Raw genomic sequence first — 21,989 nt, 5'->3', positions numbered from 1 at the left:
ACAACTCTGCAGCAAGAATAACGAGAAGGAAAAAGTAGGGAATTTTTTTTCGCAAATATCCACCATTTTAAATTACCAGTTACCATCACTTTACGAATTACGGTCGTTAAGTGAACACGCGTTTTTTTGTCAACGCCAAGTGGGAAATTTAAAAGAATATTCTTTTAAAAGAAGTTTTTATTGTGTAACTTTTGAAAGAAATCTAAAACAAAAGGTATTTAATAAATATATTTTTCTTAATTTTGTAATAATATAATAAAAAAAAAACAATGTGAGTGTGCGTGAAAAATAGTAAAAAAGTGTTAAATGTTTAGGTGATCAGAAATAGTTTATTTTTTTAATAATTAGCTGTAATAACTATTATATAAGTTTTATTTAGTTAAAATTTACAAATATTGCTTATATATTTTTGTAAAAAAAAGAAGAAAATCTTATGTAACTGAGTATGGCTAGTGTTTGTTCGTTTTAATTTTCTTTGCCACCAACCCCGCACTTGAAATAATCATTTTTTTTTGCCTAGAGAAATTGTTCTCATTTTTTTGTATGTTTCGTTCAGTCACAAGGCAAATGGGGATTTTTTTTCATGCAGCCACAACGTTTTTAGATATTTTATTCTACTTTCATAATCTCAAACCTAACCTAAAAAAAATTTTATATATTTCATTAACATTTTATTGTTGGTGTATGAGTGAGAACAGATATTTCTTTTTTTTTCTATATAATTTTGGTTAAGTGGTTGTTTTTATACAACATTTTTCTTTGTATTGTATAGAGAATTTTATGTGAGATGTGTAATTTTGTGGAACAAAAATTTTGTTCTCGTGGCAAAATTTACTGGATACTTTTTTTGTTGGAGCAGTTTTTTTAATCATACTTTTTATTTCTTTTTTTTTTTCTTCGTTCGTTGTATATGCCATGTGTTTGTGTTGCGGCTTTTAGTTTATAGGGAGAGATAGAGAGAGTACGAGAAAATGATGGAGAGTGTGTCTTGTTTGCAAAAAACAATTGTTAACGGTTTCTCTTGTAATTGCTTTTGTAATTTGACGTTTGATAGTCCAATGTTATTAGTAATGCCAACTATGCGTAATAATATTAAAAGAAAAGTAATTTTTAAGAATTTTCAAAAAACAATTTTGTTTTTCTTTGTTTACAAAAATGTATCTATTGTTTTTAATTAGGTTTTAAGTATTTTATACCTGTGAGAACAGGTAGTTGGCCCTTAACATTTGTAAACCGGTTATTGTTATAAGAAAACTTGTTTCTAACGTGAAATCGTTAATATTCTTTACTTTTTCGTTAAAAATTAGTTTTTTCTCTTATTTAAATCTTCAAATCTTGTAATAGTTATTTTCTATTTTATAAACAACCTTGTTTGTTTATCAAAACAAACGTCCTCAACACAATTTTCACATTTGGACAGTTTGCTACAGCAGCCAGCAGTCTATGAGTCTCAGAATCAATTATCTAACTTTTTTTTAACAAATTACATTGGAATTTAATTATTTTGCACGTTTCAGCGTTCAATGTTTTAAACTTGAACTTATTTCTTTTTTTTTTTCTTTGAAAGATCTGTATTTTTTTGTAAATTTTAAATTATCATGTTGAAGATCAATAGTTTTTTTGTTTTGGTTTTAATTTTTATCTCACCTTTTTAAAAAGAGTACATTTGAAAAAAAGCTTTCTATTGGGGGATGAAGAGTTTTGTTTAAAGCTTTTTTCTTGCTTAAGTTCATTGACATTGATTATGAATTATGTATTCAAGAAGGCAGATGCTGTCAAAAGATTTTGAAAACATTTTTAATGTTATTTTTTAAAAAGATTTGTAGTTGTAGTTTAATTATAGAGATTATTAAGAATAGAAGTTATATTTTATTTAAAATTAAGTAAATATTGATATATTTTAAACAATTCTGAAGTTGTTTGAAGTAATTGTTTTTAAAAATAGTATTTTCTTATAAAATATTGAAATGTTTTATAAATTATTGTAATATTTCGAAAAAAAATCTGTTAATTTTGAAATGTTTTATAAGAAAATCATAATTGTTGGTAGAATTGGTATAAAATATTGTGTAGTTTTGAGAGGTATCTGTTAATTTTGAAGATTTTTGATATATTACGTTTTAAAGATTGTATTTAATTGAAAACTTTTATAATATATAAATTCGTTTTAAAAATTATAGATTATTTTCTCAAAAATATTCACAAATCTGCATTAGTTTATATTTTCCTTTAGTCTGTCGACAGCTGTTTTCTTTTGAGAATTAAAACAACTGTTTTAAAACAGCTGCTGTTTTAATTACAATGAATTGAAATTTTTCCTTTTTTTACCTGTCAATAGATTTTTTCATTTTATATTGACTACCCTTAGGTAAACTATTAGAAATTATTAGATGAAATATAATAGCAGAAAAAGAGGGGATGAAAAGTAATCTGTTTAATTGAAAATCTATTGATTTACTTAATCTAAATGCTATTAATGGTTGATGATTGATTTTGATCCGTATACTTTGTTAAACAGCTGGTATTAAAGCGCCAAATCTTTTGTACCGTCAGACAACTAATATTGTTAATTTAAAGAGGAAATAGTGACAGTTTTTCACTTCAACTGATATTGATTTTATTGATTATTGGTAATTTTAATCGTAATACTAGGTACCTATTACATGAGCAAATATCTTTTAAATTTTCACGATATACATTTTTTATTAAATAATATCTTGCTCTTCTTGTAATGGAGGGCATTGGGTCACTTGTAAAGGAAAAACATCACTAGGTATTACATGAGCAAATATCTTTTAAATTTTCCGGATATCTATTTTTCATTAAATAATATCTTGCTCTACTTTTAATAGAACACATTAGGTCACTTGTAAAGGGGGAAAAAATAGCAAAATATTTAAAATTTTTAATCTTTTTAACACAAATTTGTTAAAAATTTTCTCTTAAAAGTGTAAGAAAAACATTCACATTTTATGAATTACTGAAGTAAAAAAACTTTCTGAAAAGCTTAATCTGATTTCAATACAAAACTGATTTGAAATTTATCCAAAAAATTTAAAATTTTGTAACAAAAATTTGTTAAAATTTTCCTCTTAAATCATTTTATAAAGTATTAAATTAAAAGAAAAACTTTTTCAAAAGCAGACATCTCTTTATATGATTTCAATACAAAACGGGTTTAAAATTTATCAAAAAAAAAAAAAAAAAAAAAAAAAATTAATTGTAAAAAAAAAAATTGTAAAAATTTTCCTCTTAAAAGTGTAAAAAAAACATGACCATTATATAAAGTATTGAATTAAAAGAAAAGCTTTTTTGAAGAGCAGTCAGTGAATTCATTATATGATTTCAATACAAAACGGATTGAAAATTTATCCAAAAAATTTAAAATTTTCCTCTTAAAAGTGTAAGAAAAACACGCCCATTTTATGAAGTATTGAATAAAAAAGAAAAGCTATTTGAAAAGCCAACATCTCTTTATATGATTTCAATACAAAATGTATTAAAAATTTATCCATAATTTTAAAATTTTGTAACAAAAATTTTCCTCTTAAAAGTGTAAGAAAAACACGGATATTTTATTTTGTAAAAAAAATTGTAAGAAAAACATGACTATTTTACAAAGTATTGAAATAAAAGAAAATCCTTTTGAAAAGAAAATTTCAATAGGATTTCAATACAAAACTGGTTTAAAATTTTAAATTTATGCTAAAATTTAATTTTTAAAAAAAATCTAAACAAAATCCTTTTAAAGTAAAGATTTTATAAAATATTGAAGTAAAAGAAAAGCTAAGTCATAACACGTTTTCAATTTTAACATTTTTAAAGACAACCTTGAAAATATATTTGTTTAGTAATCTAATCTCTTAAACATTATCATTTTGATAAATTCTAAAGGTCTCTTTTTTCTTACATGCCTAACAATTAAGGAAATTTTAATAAAGTTTCATTAAAGAAATCATGTTGTCTTAATAAACATAAAACTTTTGTGATTCTAAAGGATCCAATAGAGATTTTTGTTAGAGTTTTAAAAGTTTCCTTTAGATAAATTAACTAAAATTTGATTATGAATGAATTGCATATTTATTAACTTTTGACGTCATTTATAAAAGAATATCTTAAGACAAAAGTCACATGTTTTAATATTTAATAACATAACTCATGAAATTGTGTGTTTTTTAACAAAAAACTTAAGAGACTACATAAGTGTTAATGTTTTATATAATATGGACTTGGAAACAGTGAAAAAAATCCAAATAAAATACCTACAATGTCTAGCTTTTTACGTCACGTTACGTACGCACGCAATAATAGAGATTTCTTTTTTTTTTGTTATGTTTTCTGTTTTACCTTTTATTGTTTAAACAAATTATTATAATTTAGCACATGACAGATAGATTATAAAGTTTTTTTTTGCGTTTTCACATTGAAAAAAAGCTTTTTTTGCTCTTTCTCTTATTTTCTTTTTTTTAACTTTTACGTTATTATTTTGCTTGTAGTATAAAGTTATATAATTTGGCAATGAATATTTTTTTTAAATGTTAGCCAAATTATAACAAAAAGAGTTAAAGAAATAATTGAAAAAAAAAGATAAAAGAAAGACAAGATAGAAAAGAAAATAGAAAAAAATACTCAATGAAATTCTATTATAATTCATGGTCTTTTTCTTTTGTAGCTTTTTTTATTGATTGTTACGTCACGTAAAAAAAAAGCTTAAAATACTCTTTACTAGCTTATGACTCTCTCGCTCTTGCAAAGAGCTCTCTTTCTCTGTCTCTGTCTTATTACTAATTTTCCTGGTGGGCAGTTTTGCTGGCGTAGTTGTAGACTTTATAGATTTACATTTGATTTAAATTTTATTAACGTTTAAGTTGCCGTCCGGAGCAGACCTTTGTTTCAAAAGGAATTTTTGGATTTTTTTATTTTACTGTGATAGAAAAAAACACATAACTACAGTACGTTTAAAAAAATTAAATTATTTTACAAAAAAAATTATTTAAAAAAAATTTATTACAAATTTTTAATAAATTTAAATTAAATACAATATAAATAATAAACATTTTTTTAAGAAAACAAGAGTGTGTGGGTGCCTTAGTTGTAAATAATTAACTTTTTTTTGGTGAATTTTAATTGAATTTTATAAAAGTGTTAAATTTTTTTTGACTTTTTTTTAATAAAACCAAAGTGGTTTACATTTGTTTAAATAAATTTATAGATTTTTTTTAACAAATTTTAAAAATTTTACAAAATTTTTATAGAATTATATCTCTTTGCTTAAATAACTAAATTGAAATGTTATGCAATCTATTTGACTGCTGCTACTGCTAAGAGAAAAGAATACTGCTACTACTGCAGCTAACACCCCTTTTTTACTATTTACCTATAAAGAGTTTTTAACAATTTTAAAATAATTTTCACAATTTGTTTTTTAAATAATTAAAAAGAAATTTAAACAATTTTTATAAAAAAAATTTAGATTTAAACAAAAACTTTATAAATTTTTGTTAAAACAAAAAAAAAAAATTTTCCAATTAAATTTCTTTCAACATGGAATGACGTAACATTTTCTTGCTCCAGCTTTTTTTTTTTAAACAATAAATAAATTTATTAATTAAACAATAATTTAAAGCTAAAGCTATTAAACAACTTATTTAATAATTAGACTTTGTTCTTAACATTTTTGTTTAAATTTTTATCAATGTTATATAAAAAAAATAACAACAAATTGAGATAAATTTTCTCTTGTTAAAACAATTGTTTTATTTGCTCTCTATTCAAAAAAAAAAAAAAAAGGCTATAAATAACAGACCTTGTCTGTTGTTAATTTAAAAAATTTCTTTTCATTTATTCATTTCTCTTTAACCCTGAAAATTTTTTAAAATGTTTACAACGTCATCATTGATTGTATATGTTTTTTTTTTTTTCTTTTTAAAGATTGTATAACTTATTTTTTCTAAAAAAAAAAATTCTATCATTATGCAATTTAAACTTTTCAAATTTTGAATTTTTTTATTAAATTAACATTTTTATTAACAATTCCAAGAAAATTTTTTATATTTGTTTTTTTTTCGTACAACTAGTTAATAAACTGTTTATTTCTTGATGACTATCATCACTTGACAACAGCAAAGTTTATACAAACTTTTATTTCCAACCACACCACGTGCTTAAAATCAAGTTTCTATTTCTCATTTTTGTTTAAGCATGAGACATCAATTATAAAGACTGGTTGATGATTACTTATTCAGCAAATTATTTTAATTATATGACTCTAAACTTGCTTAGCAAATGAATTTTTAAACATATATTTCTTTTCTTTTTTTTGAGATTTTTAATTTTACAAAACTTTTAAAGAGAAATGCCGGTTTAAAGAACGTGTTTAGAATTTTTAATGATTTTAATTTAATATTATTCAACTTAAAGTGAAAACTTTTAAGTAAAATCAATATTTTTGTTTAAATATAAATTTAAAGAAATGTTTAAAACCCAAAAAAAATTCCAAAAAATTCAAAAGAGTTATAGCAAAAGTTATTCTAAAGTTAATAAAACTTTTTAAAGGAAGCATTTTTAAACAATTGAAAAAGTTTTAATAAATTTCACTAAAAACTTGTAAAAAAGTTTAGTAAACTTTTTTTTATATAAACCTTTAGCTTTTTGCAATAAAAAAATAAATCTGTAGCTTAATGCACTATTTTTAACAAAAATTTTGCATTATGTTTAAAAAGATGCAATTTTTTATTGCCCTTTTTAACATTTATTTACATAAATTGTTTTACTTTAAAATATTCCACCAACAAAAGCAAATATTTATTAAATTTTGTAGTTTTTGTATGTAATTTTTTAGTTTTTAATAATTTAACCTGATTTTCGGGCAAAATTTTTAAATTTTTTTTGCCCTTGTGTAATTTTTTAGTTTACAACAATGCAACCTAATTTTTGGGCAAACATTTTGCACTTTTTCTTGTTTTTTTTATGTAATTTTTTAGTTTACAATAATGCAAACTAATTTTCGGGCAAAAATTTTGCACATTTTTTTTTTACTTTTTTATGTAATTTTTTAGTTTAAAAAAATGCAACCTTATTTTTTTTTTTTTTTTTTTGAAAACTTAATCGCAGCTCAAAATTTTACATTTATTTTTTTGCACTTTTTTGTTTTTCTTCGATTTTTTATGTAATTTTTTTAGTTCACGGGCAAATATTTTGCATTTTTTTACTTTTATGTGTAATTTTTTAGTTTAAAACAAAGCCCACCTAATTTTCGGGCAAACATTTTGCATTTTTTTGGCACTTTTTTCTAAATACAACATTTTTTAACTTTTTATACAAAAAAAAAGATTTCTTACGCGCAACTTTTTTAAATATTTTGCACTTTTTTTCGCAAACAACTTTTACATTTTAAAACATTTTTTTTATACAAAAAAAAACAAAAAAGTCTTTTAAAGCAAAAAAATTTTGCATTTTATGTGCACTTTTTTGCCTTTTTTGTTTTTGTTGCTAAAAATTGCAACAAAAGCACAATTGTTTATCCACTGTTTGTTTAATTTTATTAAAAAAGTTTGCTTAAGTTTGTGTTCAAAAGTGCAAAAAAATATATTGCATTTTTTGCACTTTTTCACAAATTTTGTTTTTATTTTAAAAGTAATACTTAAAAGTAAAACTATTTATAAATTTTTGATTTCTACTCAAAGATTTATAAATATAAATATGTATTATTACCTTTTTTACTTAAAAAAGTGCAAAATAATAAATTTAAATTGCACTTTTTTCCAAAAATTTCAAATATTTTATTTTTATATAATAAAATGTCAAGATTCTTTACTTTCTCTGTTTAATTTCGTTTAATTTGATTTAAAAAAGTGCAAAATTGTGCATTTTTTTGTACTCTTTTATTATTTTTTTATATCTAGTCCTAATTTTGCGTTTTAAAAATGCATTTTTTACTTTTTAAATTAAAAAAGGCATTTTGATTTAAAAAGTGCAAAATTGTGCATTTTTTGCACTTTTTTTAAAATGTCAACATAATGTTTACTTTTAAAAACAAATGCATTTTTTTACTTTAAAAAGTGCATAATATTGCACTTTTTACCCTCTTTTTAAAAGAAATATTCTTATTTTATATAATATCAAGATAATAGTGAAAATTATTAGATTTATTCTTTAAATTTTTGTTTAATTTTATAAACAAAGGCAATTTTACATAAAAAGTAAAGTGCATTCTTTTGCACTTTTTATTATTTTTTCAATAATAAGTTATAATCCTTTAAAATATCAATTATTCAATAGATCTTTTTTTGCATTTTTGTTAAGTATTATAAGCAAAAACATGTTTTTATTTAAAAAGTGCATTTTTTGCCCTAAAAAAGGGCAAAAAATCTAACCGTTTTATAATATTTAGTATATTTTATAAGACTTTTTATTATTTTTCAAACATTTCTTGAAATTTATCCAAATTAAAGTCCAATATTTTTGGAAATTTGCCAATAATACAGTATAAAAGATTTTAGTCAAAAACCATATACGTTTTTTAAGAAAAAGCTAAAGTTTTAATTAAATAATTTATTAGCATGCATCCAGTATTTGGTTTATTTAAGATTTCAAAAAAAGAAAACTTTTTTTTAAATTTGGAATTCTGCCAAAAAAAAAAACTGGATGCTAAAGATCTAGTGAAGTGAAAAAAATAAGCGTGATAATTTCAAAATAAAAATATTTATAAAATTACTGTGAATATTTAAAAACTCAAGATTACAAAAATAACAAATATTTATAATTAAGAAATGAAATTCATTAAGCAAGTCTAAAGAAATCAAGAACATTTAAAAGCAAGTCTCAAAAAAGCAGGTCCTTACTTAAAAAAATCTTCAGCAAGCCTCAAGAAACTCAAGAAAGAATTTTAATAGCAAATCTTTAAAAACCTCAAGAAACTTAATAAATCCTAAAATAACCCAAGAATAATAGAACTAAAGGAGAATTACAACTATGAATCATGCACACACTTCATATCACAAATCAATAATCTCAAGATCTCTCAAGACATAATCAAGAAACACAAATATTAATGCTATAATATTATTTTAAACAACTTTTAGCAAAATGGGTAAGGAAGCTGCTGATCCCCTTGGATTCGTTAAGGATTTCGCCGCCGGTGGTATCTCCGCCGCTGTCTCAAAGACTGCCGTCGCCCCCATCGAGCGTGTCAAGTTGCTCTTGCAAGTACAACACATCTCCAAACAAATCAGCCCCGATAAGCAATACAAGGGTATGATCGATTGTTTTGTCCGCATTCCAAAAGAACAAGGTTTTGCTTCATACTGGCGTGGTAACATGGCTAACGTTATCAGATATTTCCCAACCCAGGCTTTGAACTTTGCCTTCAAGGATAAGTACAAGCAAGTAAGTGTCGGAAGACTATTCAAGTCATGTGTTCAAGTCTTAGCGGGGTTTACTTATACTACGTTTTTTCTTTCTTTGCCGTACGCTTTTAGGTTTTCTTGGGTGGTGTTGACAAGAACACTCAATTCTGGCGTTACTTCTTGGGTAACTTAGCTTCCGGTGGTGCTGCTGGTGCCACTTCCCTCTGCTTCGTCTATCCCTTGGACTTTGCCCGTACTCGGTAGGTTTTGCTCAAACAAAAATTTACAAAAAAAAAAACTGTCGCAATTTTTACTTATTTTCCCTTTTATTATTTTCTTCTTTTCTTTCTCCAGTTTGGCTGCTGATACCGGTAAGGGTGGTCAACGTGAATTCACTGGCTTGGGCAACTGCTTGGCCAAGATCTTCAAATCTGACGGTTTGGTTGGTTTGTACCGTGGTTTCGGTGTATCCGTACAAGGTATCATTATCTACCGTGCTGCCTACTTCGGCTTCTACGATACCGCTCGCGGTATGTTGCCCGATCCTAAGAACACCCCCATCTACATCAGCTGGGCTATCGCTCAAGTTGTTACAACTGTTGCTGGTATTGTCTCCTATCCCTTCGATACTGTCCGTCGTCGTATGATGATGCAGTCTGGTCGCAAGGCTACCGAAGTCGTCTACAAGAACACATTGCACTGCTGGGCCACCATCGCCAAACAAGAAGGTACTGGTGCCTTCTTCAAGGGTGCCTTCTCCAACGTTCTCAGAGGTACCGGTGGTGCTTTCGTACTTGTATTGTACGATGAAATCAAGAAGTTCTTGTAAATTAATTAAATTAAATTACTCTTACCTAAAAAAATACACACACTACTATACACCTACAGTTAATAAAATTTTAATTTAATTTTAAATTTATCGAAACAAAAAAACAAACAAAACCCCATTATAAATTGTAATTTAATTGAATGATTATTATACCAACAACAACAACAACAAAATTCATTAAACAAATATCTTATGTTGTAAGAACAAAACAAAAAAACAAACAGTACGTGTTCGTTCGTTCGAATTGTATGTTAATAAGTTTCATTATTGTATCGCCAGTTAGAGTTAAATCTTTACAAACACACAATATGTGAAAGATTTAATAAAAATTTAAGAAAAAAATCGAAAAACAAATACAAAGAAACAAAATTTATGAATGATCACAAAAGCAAAATCAAGGAAAGAAAAAACCAACTACCAACTCTTAGTACGTGTTCAACCAGAAATACATAAACTAAGATTAAAAATAAATAAAATAAAAACTATATAAAAATAGTAAAAAAAATCTAGAAATTTTGTTTGATTTCTGAAATGAGGATTTTTATGGCATTTTTACTTAGGAAAGCTTTTTTGTATACTAAAAGCTTTGTTTTATAAGAAAAATCGGTTTTAGTCAAAAAACTCTTTTATATTTTAAGCTTTTGTTTTCGTGAAAAAGCTGTTTTATATTTTAAGCTTTTGTTTTCGTGTTTTATTGTAAAAAAGCTTTTGCTGGAACAATTGTTTTTGTAAAAGTTTTATGTTCAATTTATTAGTTTTTCGGAAAAGTGTATTTCCGAAAAAAGCTTTTTTGTGGAACTTATTTTTATTGATGACTTATCACTAAGCAGAGTCTTTTTCGACTGTTTTAAATAACCAAAAACTGATAATCATAATAATCGCTTAAGAAGTAAATATACACTAAAGGCCAGTTATGGGCTTATCTAAATGCAAGACTACTAGAATATAGGCCAGATTAAACACTAGACTATAATCAAGACTATAGACTAGGCGATAGACTAGACTACAGACTAAGAACAAGCCAATAGACTAGACTATAGACCAGAATATAGACTAGGATATAGACTAGACTATAGACTATACTATAGACTAGGCTATAGATTAGACTTTAGACTAGGCTATAGACTATGCTATATACTAGACTCTAGACTAGGCTATAGACTAGACTATAGACTAGGCTATAGACTAGACTATAGACTAGACTATAGACTAGGCTATAGACTAGACTATAGACTAGGCTATAGACTAGACTATAGACTAGACTATAGACTGGGCTATAGACTAGACTATAGACTGGGCTATAGACTAGACTATAGACTGGGCTATAGACAAGACTATAGACTATACTATAGATTATAGACTAGGCTATAGACTAGACTACAGACTAAAAACAAGCCTATATATTAGATTTTTGACTAGACTATAGACTAGACGATAGACTAAAAACAAGCCTATAGACTAGACTATAGACTATACTGTAGACTACTATAGACTATACTATAAACTAGACTAAAGACAAGACTATATACTAGACTATGGGCAAGACTATATACTAGACTACAGACTAGGCTATAGACTAGACTATACTATAGAATAGATTATAGACTAGGCTATAGACTAGACTATAGACTAGGCTATAGACTAGACTATAGACTAGACTATAGACTAGACTAGACTATAGACTAGACTATAGACTAGACTATAGACTAGACTATAGACTAGACTATAGACTAGACTACAGACTAAAAACAAGCCTATATATTAGATTTTTGACTAGACTATAGACTAGACAACAGACTAAAAACAAGCCTATAGACTAGACTATGGGTAAGACTGTACACTAGACTAGACTATAGACTAGACTTTAGACTAGACTAGACTATAGACTAGACTTTAGACTAGACTACAGACTAAAAACAAGCCTATATATTAGATTTTTGACTAGACTATAGACTAGACGATAGACTAAAAACAAACCTATAGACTATACTGTAGACTACTATAGACTATACTATAAACTAGACTAAAGACAAGACTATAGACTAGACTATGGGCAAGACTATATACTAGACTAGACTATAGGCTAGACTACAGACTAGGCTATAGACTAAAATATAGACTATGCTATAGACTATACTATAGAAAAGATTATAGACTAAACTATAGTCTATGGACTGGACTATAGCCTAGTCTATAGACTGGACAATAGGTTTGACTTTACGAGATGACGAATTATATTATGCAGCTGTACATAATATAATATATACCGAATGTTAAAAAGATGAAAATTTTAATAAATTTATTCTTGTTACGAACACTATAATACGGAGTCGAAATTTTATCACATTATTTAGAAAATTTCCGAAGACTGTATTGCAATAATATCATAATTTTAAATAAAATTTTAAAAATTCTCTTTTTATACAAAATTTTCTAACAATTACAATTTAATTTTCTTTAGAAATCTTCATTATTGTCAAAACAATAAACAAATAATCATGGGTAAGGATTTAACGGATCCGATGTCTTTTCTAAAAGACTTTATGGCGGGTGGTGTTTCAGCTGCTGTAGCTAAAACAGCGGTGGCACCCATAGAACGTGTCAAACTATTGCTGCAAGTGCAACATGTATCGACGCAAATTAGTGAGGCACAACGTTATAAAGGCATAATCGATTGTTTTGTGCGATTGCCCAAGGAACAGGGTTACCTATCGTATTGGCGTGGTAATTTGGCAAATGTTATACGTTACTTTCCAACGCAAGCATTAAATTTTGCATTTAAAGATAAATATAAACAGGTGGATCTAGATTGTTTATTATAAATAGGAATCTGTTTCTATGGGGTAATGAAACTTCTCTAATTTTTAGATATTTTTGGGCGGCATTGACAAACATGAACAATTTTGGCGTTATTTCATGGGCAATTTGGCTTCTGGTGGCGCTGCAGGAGCAACTTCTCTGTGTTTTGTTTATCCCTTGGATTTTGGGCGTACGCGGTAAGTGTTTGCAAAAGAAAGCTAAAAGAAATTAATAGAATTGTTTTATATTACAATAGATTAGCTGCAGATGTTGGCAAGGGAGTGGGTGAACGGCAATTCAAGGGTTTGGGTGATTGCATTGTAAAAATTTTCAAAAGTGATGGAGCTACGGGTTTATATCGTGGTTTCGGTGTTTCCGTACAGGGTATTATCATCTATCGTGCTACTTATTTTGGTTTCTACGATACCTGTCGTGATTTTCTACCCAATCCCAAGAATACACCCTTCTACATAAGTTGGGCCATTGCGCAAGTGGTAACAACTATAGCCGGCATAACATCGTATCCTTTTGATACGGTTCGACGCCGTATGATGATGCAGTCGGGTCTGTCAAAAGAGAAAATGGTCTATAAGAATACAGCTCATTGTTGGGCCACTATTTTAAAAACTGAAGGTATGAAAGCATTCTTTAAGGGTGCCTTTTCGAATATATTGCGTGGTACTGGTGGAGCATTGGTTTTAGCTTTTTATGATGAGATTCAAAAGTATATAAATTAAAGTTTAAGGAGGGGGAGGGTGGTGTAAAAACTGCTTTTTATCTTTTGTCTTAACAAAATAAATTTAATGAACATTTCTAGGTTATGTTATTTGTTAAAATTTTATTTTAAATTTATGAAAATGATAAATAAAAACAAAATTTAATTAAATGGAATGTTTCTGCAATCGTCTGTTTTGTAGTTTTTATTCAAATCGGACAAGAAATAATCAGAAAAACTCAAAAAATACATTAACATTTAATTACTTTGATTTGATTATTCTAAAAACTTCAATCCTGTCAGTATATATTTTTATTATTATATTTTTTAATGTAAATTTCAATTTTATTTACTTAACCTCAATTGTAAGCAAACATACAAACATTTAAATTTAACGGTTATTTAATAGCAGCTCTGTTATATACTCTTCTAAACAAGACATATACAAAAGCTGTGAGCTGTGTAATAACAAGTACTGTTATTACTACAATTTACAACTGTGTGCGTTGACTTTGCAAAATTTTCTAAAAAAAAGTGTCATTGTGTTTTAACAAAAGTTACAAGAAAAATCAAACGATTAATAAAATTAAACAAAATAATATCTAAAGTAAATTAATAAAATAATTCCGAACAATGACCGTCACCAACCGGGTAAGTGTAAATTAAAAAACTTTTTGTTAATTCCATCTAAAAATAAACAAATTGCAGATGGACATTGATGCCGCCTGCAAGGGTGAGGGCTTTCGTTCATATTACATACAAAAAATCGAAGAACTGCAATTGATTGTAGCTGAAAAATCACAAAATTTAAGACGTCTGCAGGCTCAGCGTAACGAACTTAATGCTAAAGGTAAAAAATACTATATTTATATGGAAAAATATAATTTATCAAAATATTTTTTCCTTTTGTAGTTCGCATGCTGCGTGAAGAGTTGCAGCTTCTGCAGGAACAGGGCAGTTATGTTGGTGAGGTTGTCAAGCCCATGGATAAGAAGAAAGTTTTGGTTAAGGTACATCCAGAAGGTAAATTTGTTGTAGACATTGATAAAAATATTGATATCAATGATGTTACTCCCAATTGTCGCGTTGCTTTGCGCAATGAAAGTTATACCTTGCATAAGATTCTACCCAATAAAGTTGATCCTTTGGTATCACTTATGATGGTGGAAAAAGTGCCCGATTCTACTTACGAAATGGTTGGTGGTTTGGATAAACAAATCAAAGAAATTAAGGAAGTTATTGAATTGCCTGTTAAACATCCTGAACTTTTCGATGCTTTGGGTATTGCCCAACCTAAGGGTGTTTTATTGTATGGTCCTCCTGGTACTGGTAAAACTCTACTGGCTCGTGCTGTTGCCCATCATACCGAGTGTACTTTTATTCGTGTTTCCGGCTCGGAATTGGTACAGAAATTCATTGGTGAAGGTTCCCGTATGGTACGTGAATTGTTCGTTATGGCTCGTGAGCATGCACCCTCTATTATCTTTATGGATGAAATTGATTCTATTGGTTCTTCACGTATCGAATCTGGTTCGGGTGGTGATTCTGAAGTACAACGTACCATGTTGGAACTGTTGAATCAGTTGGATGGTTTTGAGGCTACCAAAAACATTAAAGTCATTATGGCCACAAATCGTATTGATATTTTGGATCCTGCCCTTTTGCGTCCCGGTCGTATTGATCGTAAAATTGAATTCCCACCACCAAATGAGGAGGCTCGTTTGGATATTCTTAAAATTCACTCTCGTAAAATGAACCTGACGCGTGGCATTAATCTGCGTAAAATTGCCGAACTTATGCCAGGCGCTTCCGGTGCTGAGGTAAAGGGTGTGTGCACCGAAGCCGGTATGTATGCTTTGCGTGAGAGACGTGTTCACGTTACTCAGGAAGATTTCGAAATGGCCGTTGCTAAAGTTATGCAAAAGGATTCCGAAAAGAATATGTCTATTAAGAAATTGTGGAAATAAAGAGTTTTTTGTGTGTAATTCTTTTGTAGGCTTTGTAAGTTTTATTTTTTTATAATTTTTCATTGAGGTACTTTAAACTGCGATTATCGCTTAATATAAATAAATATATTATATCAATTATACATGTACTATAAATATTTTCTTTCAGCGGAAGCATTTTTGTCGTTATTACAGATTTTTCTTAATTGAAATTTCTATTTCTCGATGTTGAAAGAAAAGTGACTTGTAAATATATATTTCTCTGAAAAATTATCTAAGCATAGATTGTACTGCAGATTAAAGACTAAATTATAATCCGAACACAGATCAGACATATATACTGAATATGTTTTCGATTTTGTTCGCCAACTAGACGCAAGAGTGATAAATTTAAATCCTTTGGTTCTGGCGTTGGTGTATCACAGTGTAGACGTTTAGCGAATATGGGGGAAGCAGAAGAAGAGGATGTTGAGCAATAGACTGATTTTTCTTCAGTCCAGACTATAAATTTGATCATGGTCTAGACAATAGAACAGAATGCATATGGAATACTATACTATAGACATAGTATAGACTAGCTATAGACTAGATTATACTATAGACTAGACTATAGAATAGACTATAGACTACACTATAGACTAGACTATAGACTAGACTATAGACTAGACTATAGACTAGACTATAGACTAGACTATAGACTAGACTATAGACTAGACTATAGACAAGACTATAGACTAGACTATAGACTAGACTAAAGACTAGACTATAGACTATACTATAGACAAGACTATAGACTAGACTATAGACTAAATTATAGACAAGAATATAGACTAGACTACAGATTAGACTATAGACTAAAATATAGACTAAATTATAGACTCTAGACTAGACTATAGACTAGACTATAGACTAGACTATAGACTAGACTATAGACTAGACTATAGACTAGACTATAGACTAGACTATAGACTAGACTATAGACTAGACTATAGACTAGACTATAGACTAGACTATAGACTAAACTATAGACTTGACTACAGACTAGACTATAGAATAGACTATAGACTAGACTATACTCTAGACAAAAAATTAAACTATGAACTAGACTATATCATGGACTATAAACTAGAATATAGACTAGACTACTGACTAGAAAGATCTCCATTATTCACCACAATTCCTATATTTTTCTAAAATCTCGGAAATTTTTTCAATTTTTCAATATTTTACCGTAATCTCGAATTTTACATTAATTTCGATATTTTACTAAAATATTGATATTTCTCGAAATTTTATCAATTCTTGATTTTTTTTAAATCTGAATTTTTCTAACAAAATCTTATATTTTCTTTAAAAAAATCTAGAAATTTCAGCAAAATATCGATTTTTTTTACCAAAATTTCGACATTTCACTAAATTGTTGATTTTAAAAACGCCCTAATTTCATTCAAATATCTATTTTTTTTACGAAAATATCAATGTAGTGATAAATCTCTGTTTTTTCATAAATTTAACAAATCTTAATTTTTCATTAAAAAAAAATAGATTTTGAACTAAATGATCGATACTATTCACCAAAACGACCTTACATTTAGACATAATCTGATCTTATTGAAATCTAACTTTCACCAATATATCAATAATCCCATTGTTTAAAAATTGCGAATATTTAAAGATTTCAGTTTGGATTTTAAAAAATATATATAATATTTTTATTAAGTAAATATTTATAAATATAAAAAATATATTTTGTTCATTATTTTCTTTTTAAGTCTTCCTTTAAATTTTTTACATTTATTTATAAAATTATATTATAAATTATCTTAAATCAAATTTTTATTACATACTTTATGCGATTTCATTCTTAAGTTTAACTTAATGGAAAAAACATGACTAGATTTTTCTTTTAAAAACTAAAATTACTTTTTTTTGTGTTTCACAGAAACATTTCTAAAACAATGACTAGACGTTTTGGAAAAAAACACTGGGCAACGTAAACATTTGCACATATCCTTATTTCCTCATAGATGAACTACACGATCGGGCTGTGAACGTCCCACTAAAGCATCACGTAGACGTGTATAGAGTAAACTATCCGAGGATACGCCTTCCCTTTGCAGAAACAACATTGTTTCTTGAGCACACATAGCGAAACCTAAAGCTTCAGCTTCTTGTTCAGACATTTGATTATTCTGACGATTATCGAGATCCTGGTGATCGTTAAGATAATAGTAATCTTCTTCATGAGCTTCAACATCATGTTCGAATGCTTCTAATTCATTTTGTAATTCCAACATTTTCAATTGTATGGCCTGGAGTAAATGGCGATTTTGTTCGTTAACTAAAGGTAAGGGTGGTAAATTTAAATCTTCTGGTTCTGGCGGTGGTGTATCACAGCGTAAACGTTTACTTTGTGGTTGTCTAACAGAAGATTCTTCTTCATTTCTATTAGTTGGATTTTTAGGTTTCTCTGTTGTGCCATTAGAAGATGAGGAGGGCGTAGAAGAAGACGATGTTGATGATGAAACTGATTCTTCTATTTCCACTTTATTATTAAGAGACGATTGATGTGTTTTATCCAATTTACGTTTCATTATTAATTTACCCGACATTTTCGTTTAGATATTCGCTTGATCAGTCTATATTTTTAATGATCACTTGCTGATACTTGTTTTTTTACTTTGCTGCGCAACGTTGTGCACTAGAGCTCATCCGAAAACCGACTGACTGACAGTGCACATTATGTTCAGTTACAAAAACTCTATCTCTAATTTGAACCCTTAAACTTGCACTAACATTGAGTAAAAAAAAAAACCAATTCATAACATAAGGGTGACTGACAACTATCTCATCCCCTCATTATTCCCTGTACACATACTATTTTCATCGTTTAGATACCTTTCATTCAACAAAAACAGCTGAGACAGCTGTTCATATTCGTTATGGCCGTAGTTGTGTGTTGTATCTTCATGATTTTGTTTTGTTGTTTTTTGGTGCGCTAGCTGGCTGTGGAGCAACGTTTATGCAGCAACAGTAGATCTGTAAATAAGTTAGTGGTTGGTTGCTGTTTCATAAGCAATATGTTCAATTCAGTTCAATTCATTCGCATTTTTTGTTCACTTTTTGTTTTCCTTTTAAAACAACCCTTGTTGATCGCAACAGCAAACAGCATTTTCAGTTGTTGCCGGTTATCAAACGTTATGTATGACAGAGTGTAGTAGTGTGGTAGCAGCTGCAATACTTTACCAATAAATCCATGTATGTAAGTATGTATGTTTGTAGGTATATTTATTTTCCCTTTGCCCTTTTATTCAACATAATCATCAACGCCACGCGACCAAATGCATATCATACAGATATATGTATATATATTTAAAAGCGACCCACCGAAGCTTTTTTTATAACTAATTGAAAAGTGTACAGCTTTCAATAAGTTGTCATTCTTATAGGATTTAGAAAACAATTAGTCTAAATAATTTTGAGGGAATCGAAATGTTTATCTTTACAAAAGAACAGTTTTGGCATGCTTCCACATACATAGGTATTTGTATAATTTTTGTAAGCTTGCAGTCTAGTTCCATTGGGATGCCTATTTTCTAGCTATTTAAATTTGTTTTGGCTTGTATTGTCTCGTAACTCTTTAACGTTCTCATGTACCACAAATATTTCGTATCTATTATCCCCACAAAGCAATGATCTGTTATCCCCACAAAGATTCTAAGACTATTTCCTCATCGTTTGTCTTATATTTTAAAAATTAAAGCCAACTGCATCAGGGTAATCTACGTTAGACTTCGGAAAAAATCGTCCCAACATTCTTCATATAGGAAGCTGAAAACTTTGAACGTAATTGTTCTTCTATATTCGAGAACGATCTAAATTTCCTTTAAAGTCTATTGAGATTTCTCAAATATTGATTGATTTTCCAATTGATTCCCTACCTTGTCATCCGATTGAAGAGCTCTTTCTCTTAGCAGCTAAAATACATCATACCTTTGTGAATGAAAACTGTAACTGAAAAATTGGCTAACGTCTTTTGGTTGGTGGCTAAAAGGTTGACTTCAGCTGAGAATCGGATCATACATTTCTACTGTTGTTGATCACCAACTATTACATAGGTATTCTTTATATTGGGACCTAACTTACTGCATTCGATAACGATATTTATCACCAAATGCGGACTTCATTTGCGAACGAAATCTCCATTTAAGTTCTATTCTATTTACAAAATGCTAATAGGTTTTAAGAAAGTGTTGTGACTGAGATAAAAGTCTTTTTGTTGAAGTCAAGAAAAATCTAGAGGATTGGATCATACCTTTCTATTGTTGTTGATACCCACCATTAACATATGATTGAAGTGCCAAAAAACCGTAATTCGATAAAGATGAAATCTCTATTTAAGTTTTATTGACTTCGATATCGAAATGTTGAAGATTATGATTCATCTGTAATGTAGTGGCGTTCACTACAGACAGAAACAATCCAGTCGCTGGAATTTTTGCATCGATAGGAAACTGTTATGGACATATTTTCAGTATTTACGAATTAACTATTTAGGTTTTCGGAATTGCTACCAAGTTGTAGAAATTGATTAAAAACGGATGAATGTCTTTGACTTTGTAATCCCGAAAATACACATCTACATTAGTAATAGTTTTTTTGCGAATTTATGGAAATTTCTCAGGAAAACTCAATACACATAGATTTTCCTGAGATTTTTAACATAAGAAGATGAATGACCTCAAGCATTTAAGGGTTAATATCAATAGATAAAAGACGATCTTCAAAATAATCCGATAGAACATTTTATATAACACAAAGTTCAGAGATAAAAGAAAATACTATTAAAATTCGTTTAAACTAAACATTTGCTATACATATATGTATAAATATATAAAAATACATATTCGGTGAAACTTTATGGATCCAACATACATACATAAATAAACATTTTTATTGCTTTTAATGATCTTCGATTTAAATCGTGTTTGATGCAGATGAATACTTGTCTTTGCTTCCTCCCTATTATTTACTTACATATTTATGTATGTTTTTTTCTATATTTTCCACCACTTCCTTTCCATTTTGCAGATGTGTTTTTTTTTCTATAAAACACACATATTTTATTTCACTGAATATTATAAATTTTGAAGGGCATGTTATTTGATTTTCGTTTTTAATAAAAGGACAAAAGGATAGGGGTGGTAACATCTATGTATGTTTGTTTGATTTAATGTGCATCTTGTTTTGCAATTGTAGGTCAATCAAGTTCTTAAGCCAGCTACTGTTAACAAAAGACTATATTATTCAAATTAGATTTTTAGTGTGTTTTTTTAAATGCCTTTTAAGGGTTAATCGAATGTAAATGGGTCATAGAAAAGCGTTTATCGTATCTCTATTACTTAAATTTTCTTAAAGGTGTGTTTTTGATTCATTAACTGGCCAACCCTTCAGGATTGATTACATTTTTTGTTCTGCTTTTTCTACAGCCTGGAGAAGATGGATTTAATCTAGTTTTACTCAATTGAAATGTGAACGAGAAGAAAATAGATAGAATAATCCAACATCTAAGATACATCACTAATATAGGGAAAACTTCGAAGAAATCGATTTCTTATTATTTCGCTAAAAAATAAAAACTAAAGAAAACCGGAAGAACACACAGAAAACAAGAGCAGTTCTGTCACAACTAAGATCCGAACGGAGCAACTGGCCTAGTCAACCCTACTTAACTTATTCTAATGGATTATTGAACATACCAATTGATATAACACATTTTATTAGGCCCACAAAACCCCCAAAAAGCTTTTAACTGTTACAACAAATAGAAGAATATAGATGGTGTTTGCAAGAGATTTCCCGATGAGGAGCCGTAGCGGGCCCGAGGCATTAAATTCTGCTATCGTGTCCAAAAAATGAAATTTTCAGTATTCTTATAAATTAAAAAAAAATATCATTACAATTTGAAAAATAACTATTCCCAAGTAGGACTCGAACTCGAGCCTAAAGAATGTTCATCAAATAATATTAATATCATAGTTCGAACACTTTAAGAAATACGTTAACGTTTTTATTTGTTTATCATTGTGTTGCTTAAAAACAAGTTTATTGTGAGCACCCTGTTATTATCTGTGATCATCACAATTACGAATACAAAAACTTACTACTTTGGTAGGCAAGGTCTAGTTTTTTTTAATATTTGCTTTCAAAATCCTATTTTTCAATCTCTCGTATTCACTTTTAAATTTAAATCAATGAAAATTTTCAAAATAAAACATCTTAGCCAGCCTACAGTCGATTTTAAGCCGCCGTTGATACTTTCAGTGTCAGCCGCGGTGAATATTTGTCTGCAC

General features: G+C 28.3%; 4 protein-coding genes across 5 annotated transcripts; 3 read left to right on the top strand and 1 right to left on the bottom strand.

Moving 5' to 3' along the window:
* Window positions 1-58: 58 nt before the first annotated feature.
* Window positions 59-10,685, top strand: LOC111677160 (ADP,ATP carrier protein). 2 transcript variants are annotated; one of them, XM_023438239.2, is made up of 4 exons: window positions 59-214; window positions 9,084-9,387; window positions 9,480-9,607; window positions 9,702-10,685. In XM_023438239.2, exons 2-4 carry the CDS (start codon window positions 9,088-9,090, stop codon window positions 10,174-10,176), a joined length of 903 nt encoding a protein of 300 aa, XP_023294007.2. In that variant the 5' UTR covers window positions 59-214; window positions 9,084-9,087; the 3' UTR covers window positions 10,177-10,685. The 2 variants fall into 2 exon arrangements, with proteins under 2 accessions (XP_023294007.2, XP_023294005.2); XM_023438237.2 differs by lacking the exon at window positions 59-214 and adding an exon at window positions 4,809-4,952.
* A 1,914-nt stretch (window positions 10,686-12,599) lies between these two features.
* LOC111677184 (ADP,ATP carrier protein 2-like) lies at window positions 12,600-13,882 on the top strand. Its single transcript, XM_023438273.2, has 3 exons — window positions 12,600-12,974; window positions 13,045-13,172; window positions 13,232-13,882. Exons 1-3 carry the CDS (start codon window positions 12,675-12,677, stop codon window positions 13,710-13,712), a joined length of 909 nt encoding a protein of 302 aa, XP_023294041.2. The 5' UTR covers window positions 12,600-12,674; the 3' UTR covers window positions 13,713-13,882.
* A 299-nt stretch (window positions 13,883-14,181) lies between these two features.
* On the top strand, window positions 14,182-15,779 carry LOC111677147 (26S proteasome regulatory subunit 8). The gene is made up of 3 exons (XM_023438219.2): window positions 14,182-14,341; window positions 14,399-14,540; window positions 14,603-15,779. Exons 1-3 carry the CDS (start codon window positions 14,324-14,326, stop codon window positions 15,655-15,657), a joined length of 1,215 nt encoding a protein of 404 aa, XP_023293987.1. The 5' UTR covers window positions 14,182-14,323; the 3' UTR covers window positions 15,658-15,779.
* A 1,621-nt stretch (window positions 15,780-17,400) lies between these two features.
* Window positions 17,401-19,577, bottom strand: LOC111677167. Its single transcript, XM_046946601.1, has one exon. It carries the CDS (start codon window positions 18,246-18,248, stop codon window positions 17,658-17,660), a length of 591 nt encoding a protein of 196 aa, XP_046802557.1. The 5' UTR covers window positions 18,249-19,577; the 3' UTR covers window positions 17,401-17,657.
* Between the last annotated feature and the right edge of the window lie 2,412 nt (window positions 19,578-21,989).

The sequence above is a fragment of the Lucilia cuprina genome, chromosome 3 (genome assembly GCF_022045245.1).
Source record: "Lucilia cuprina isolate Lc7/37 chromosome 3, ASM2204524v1, whole genome shotgun sequence".
Taxonomy (NCBI): Eukaryota; Metazoa; Arthropoda; class Insecta; order Diptera; family Calliphoridae; genus Lucilia; species Lucilia cuprina.
This window is presented reverse-complemented; position numbering and strand designations above follow the sequence as displayed.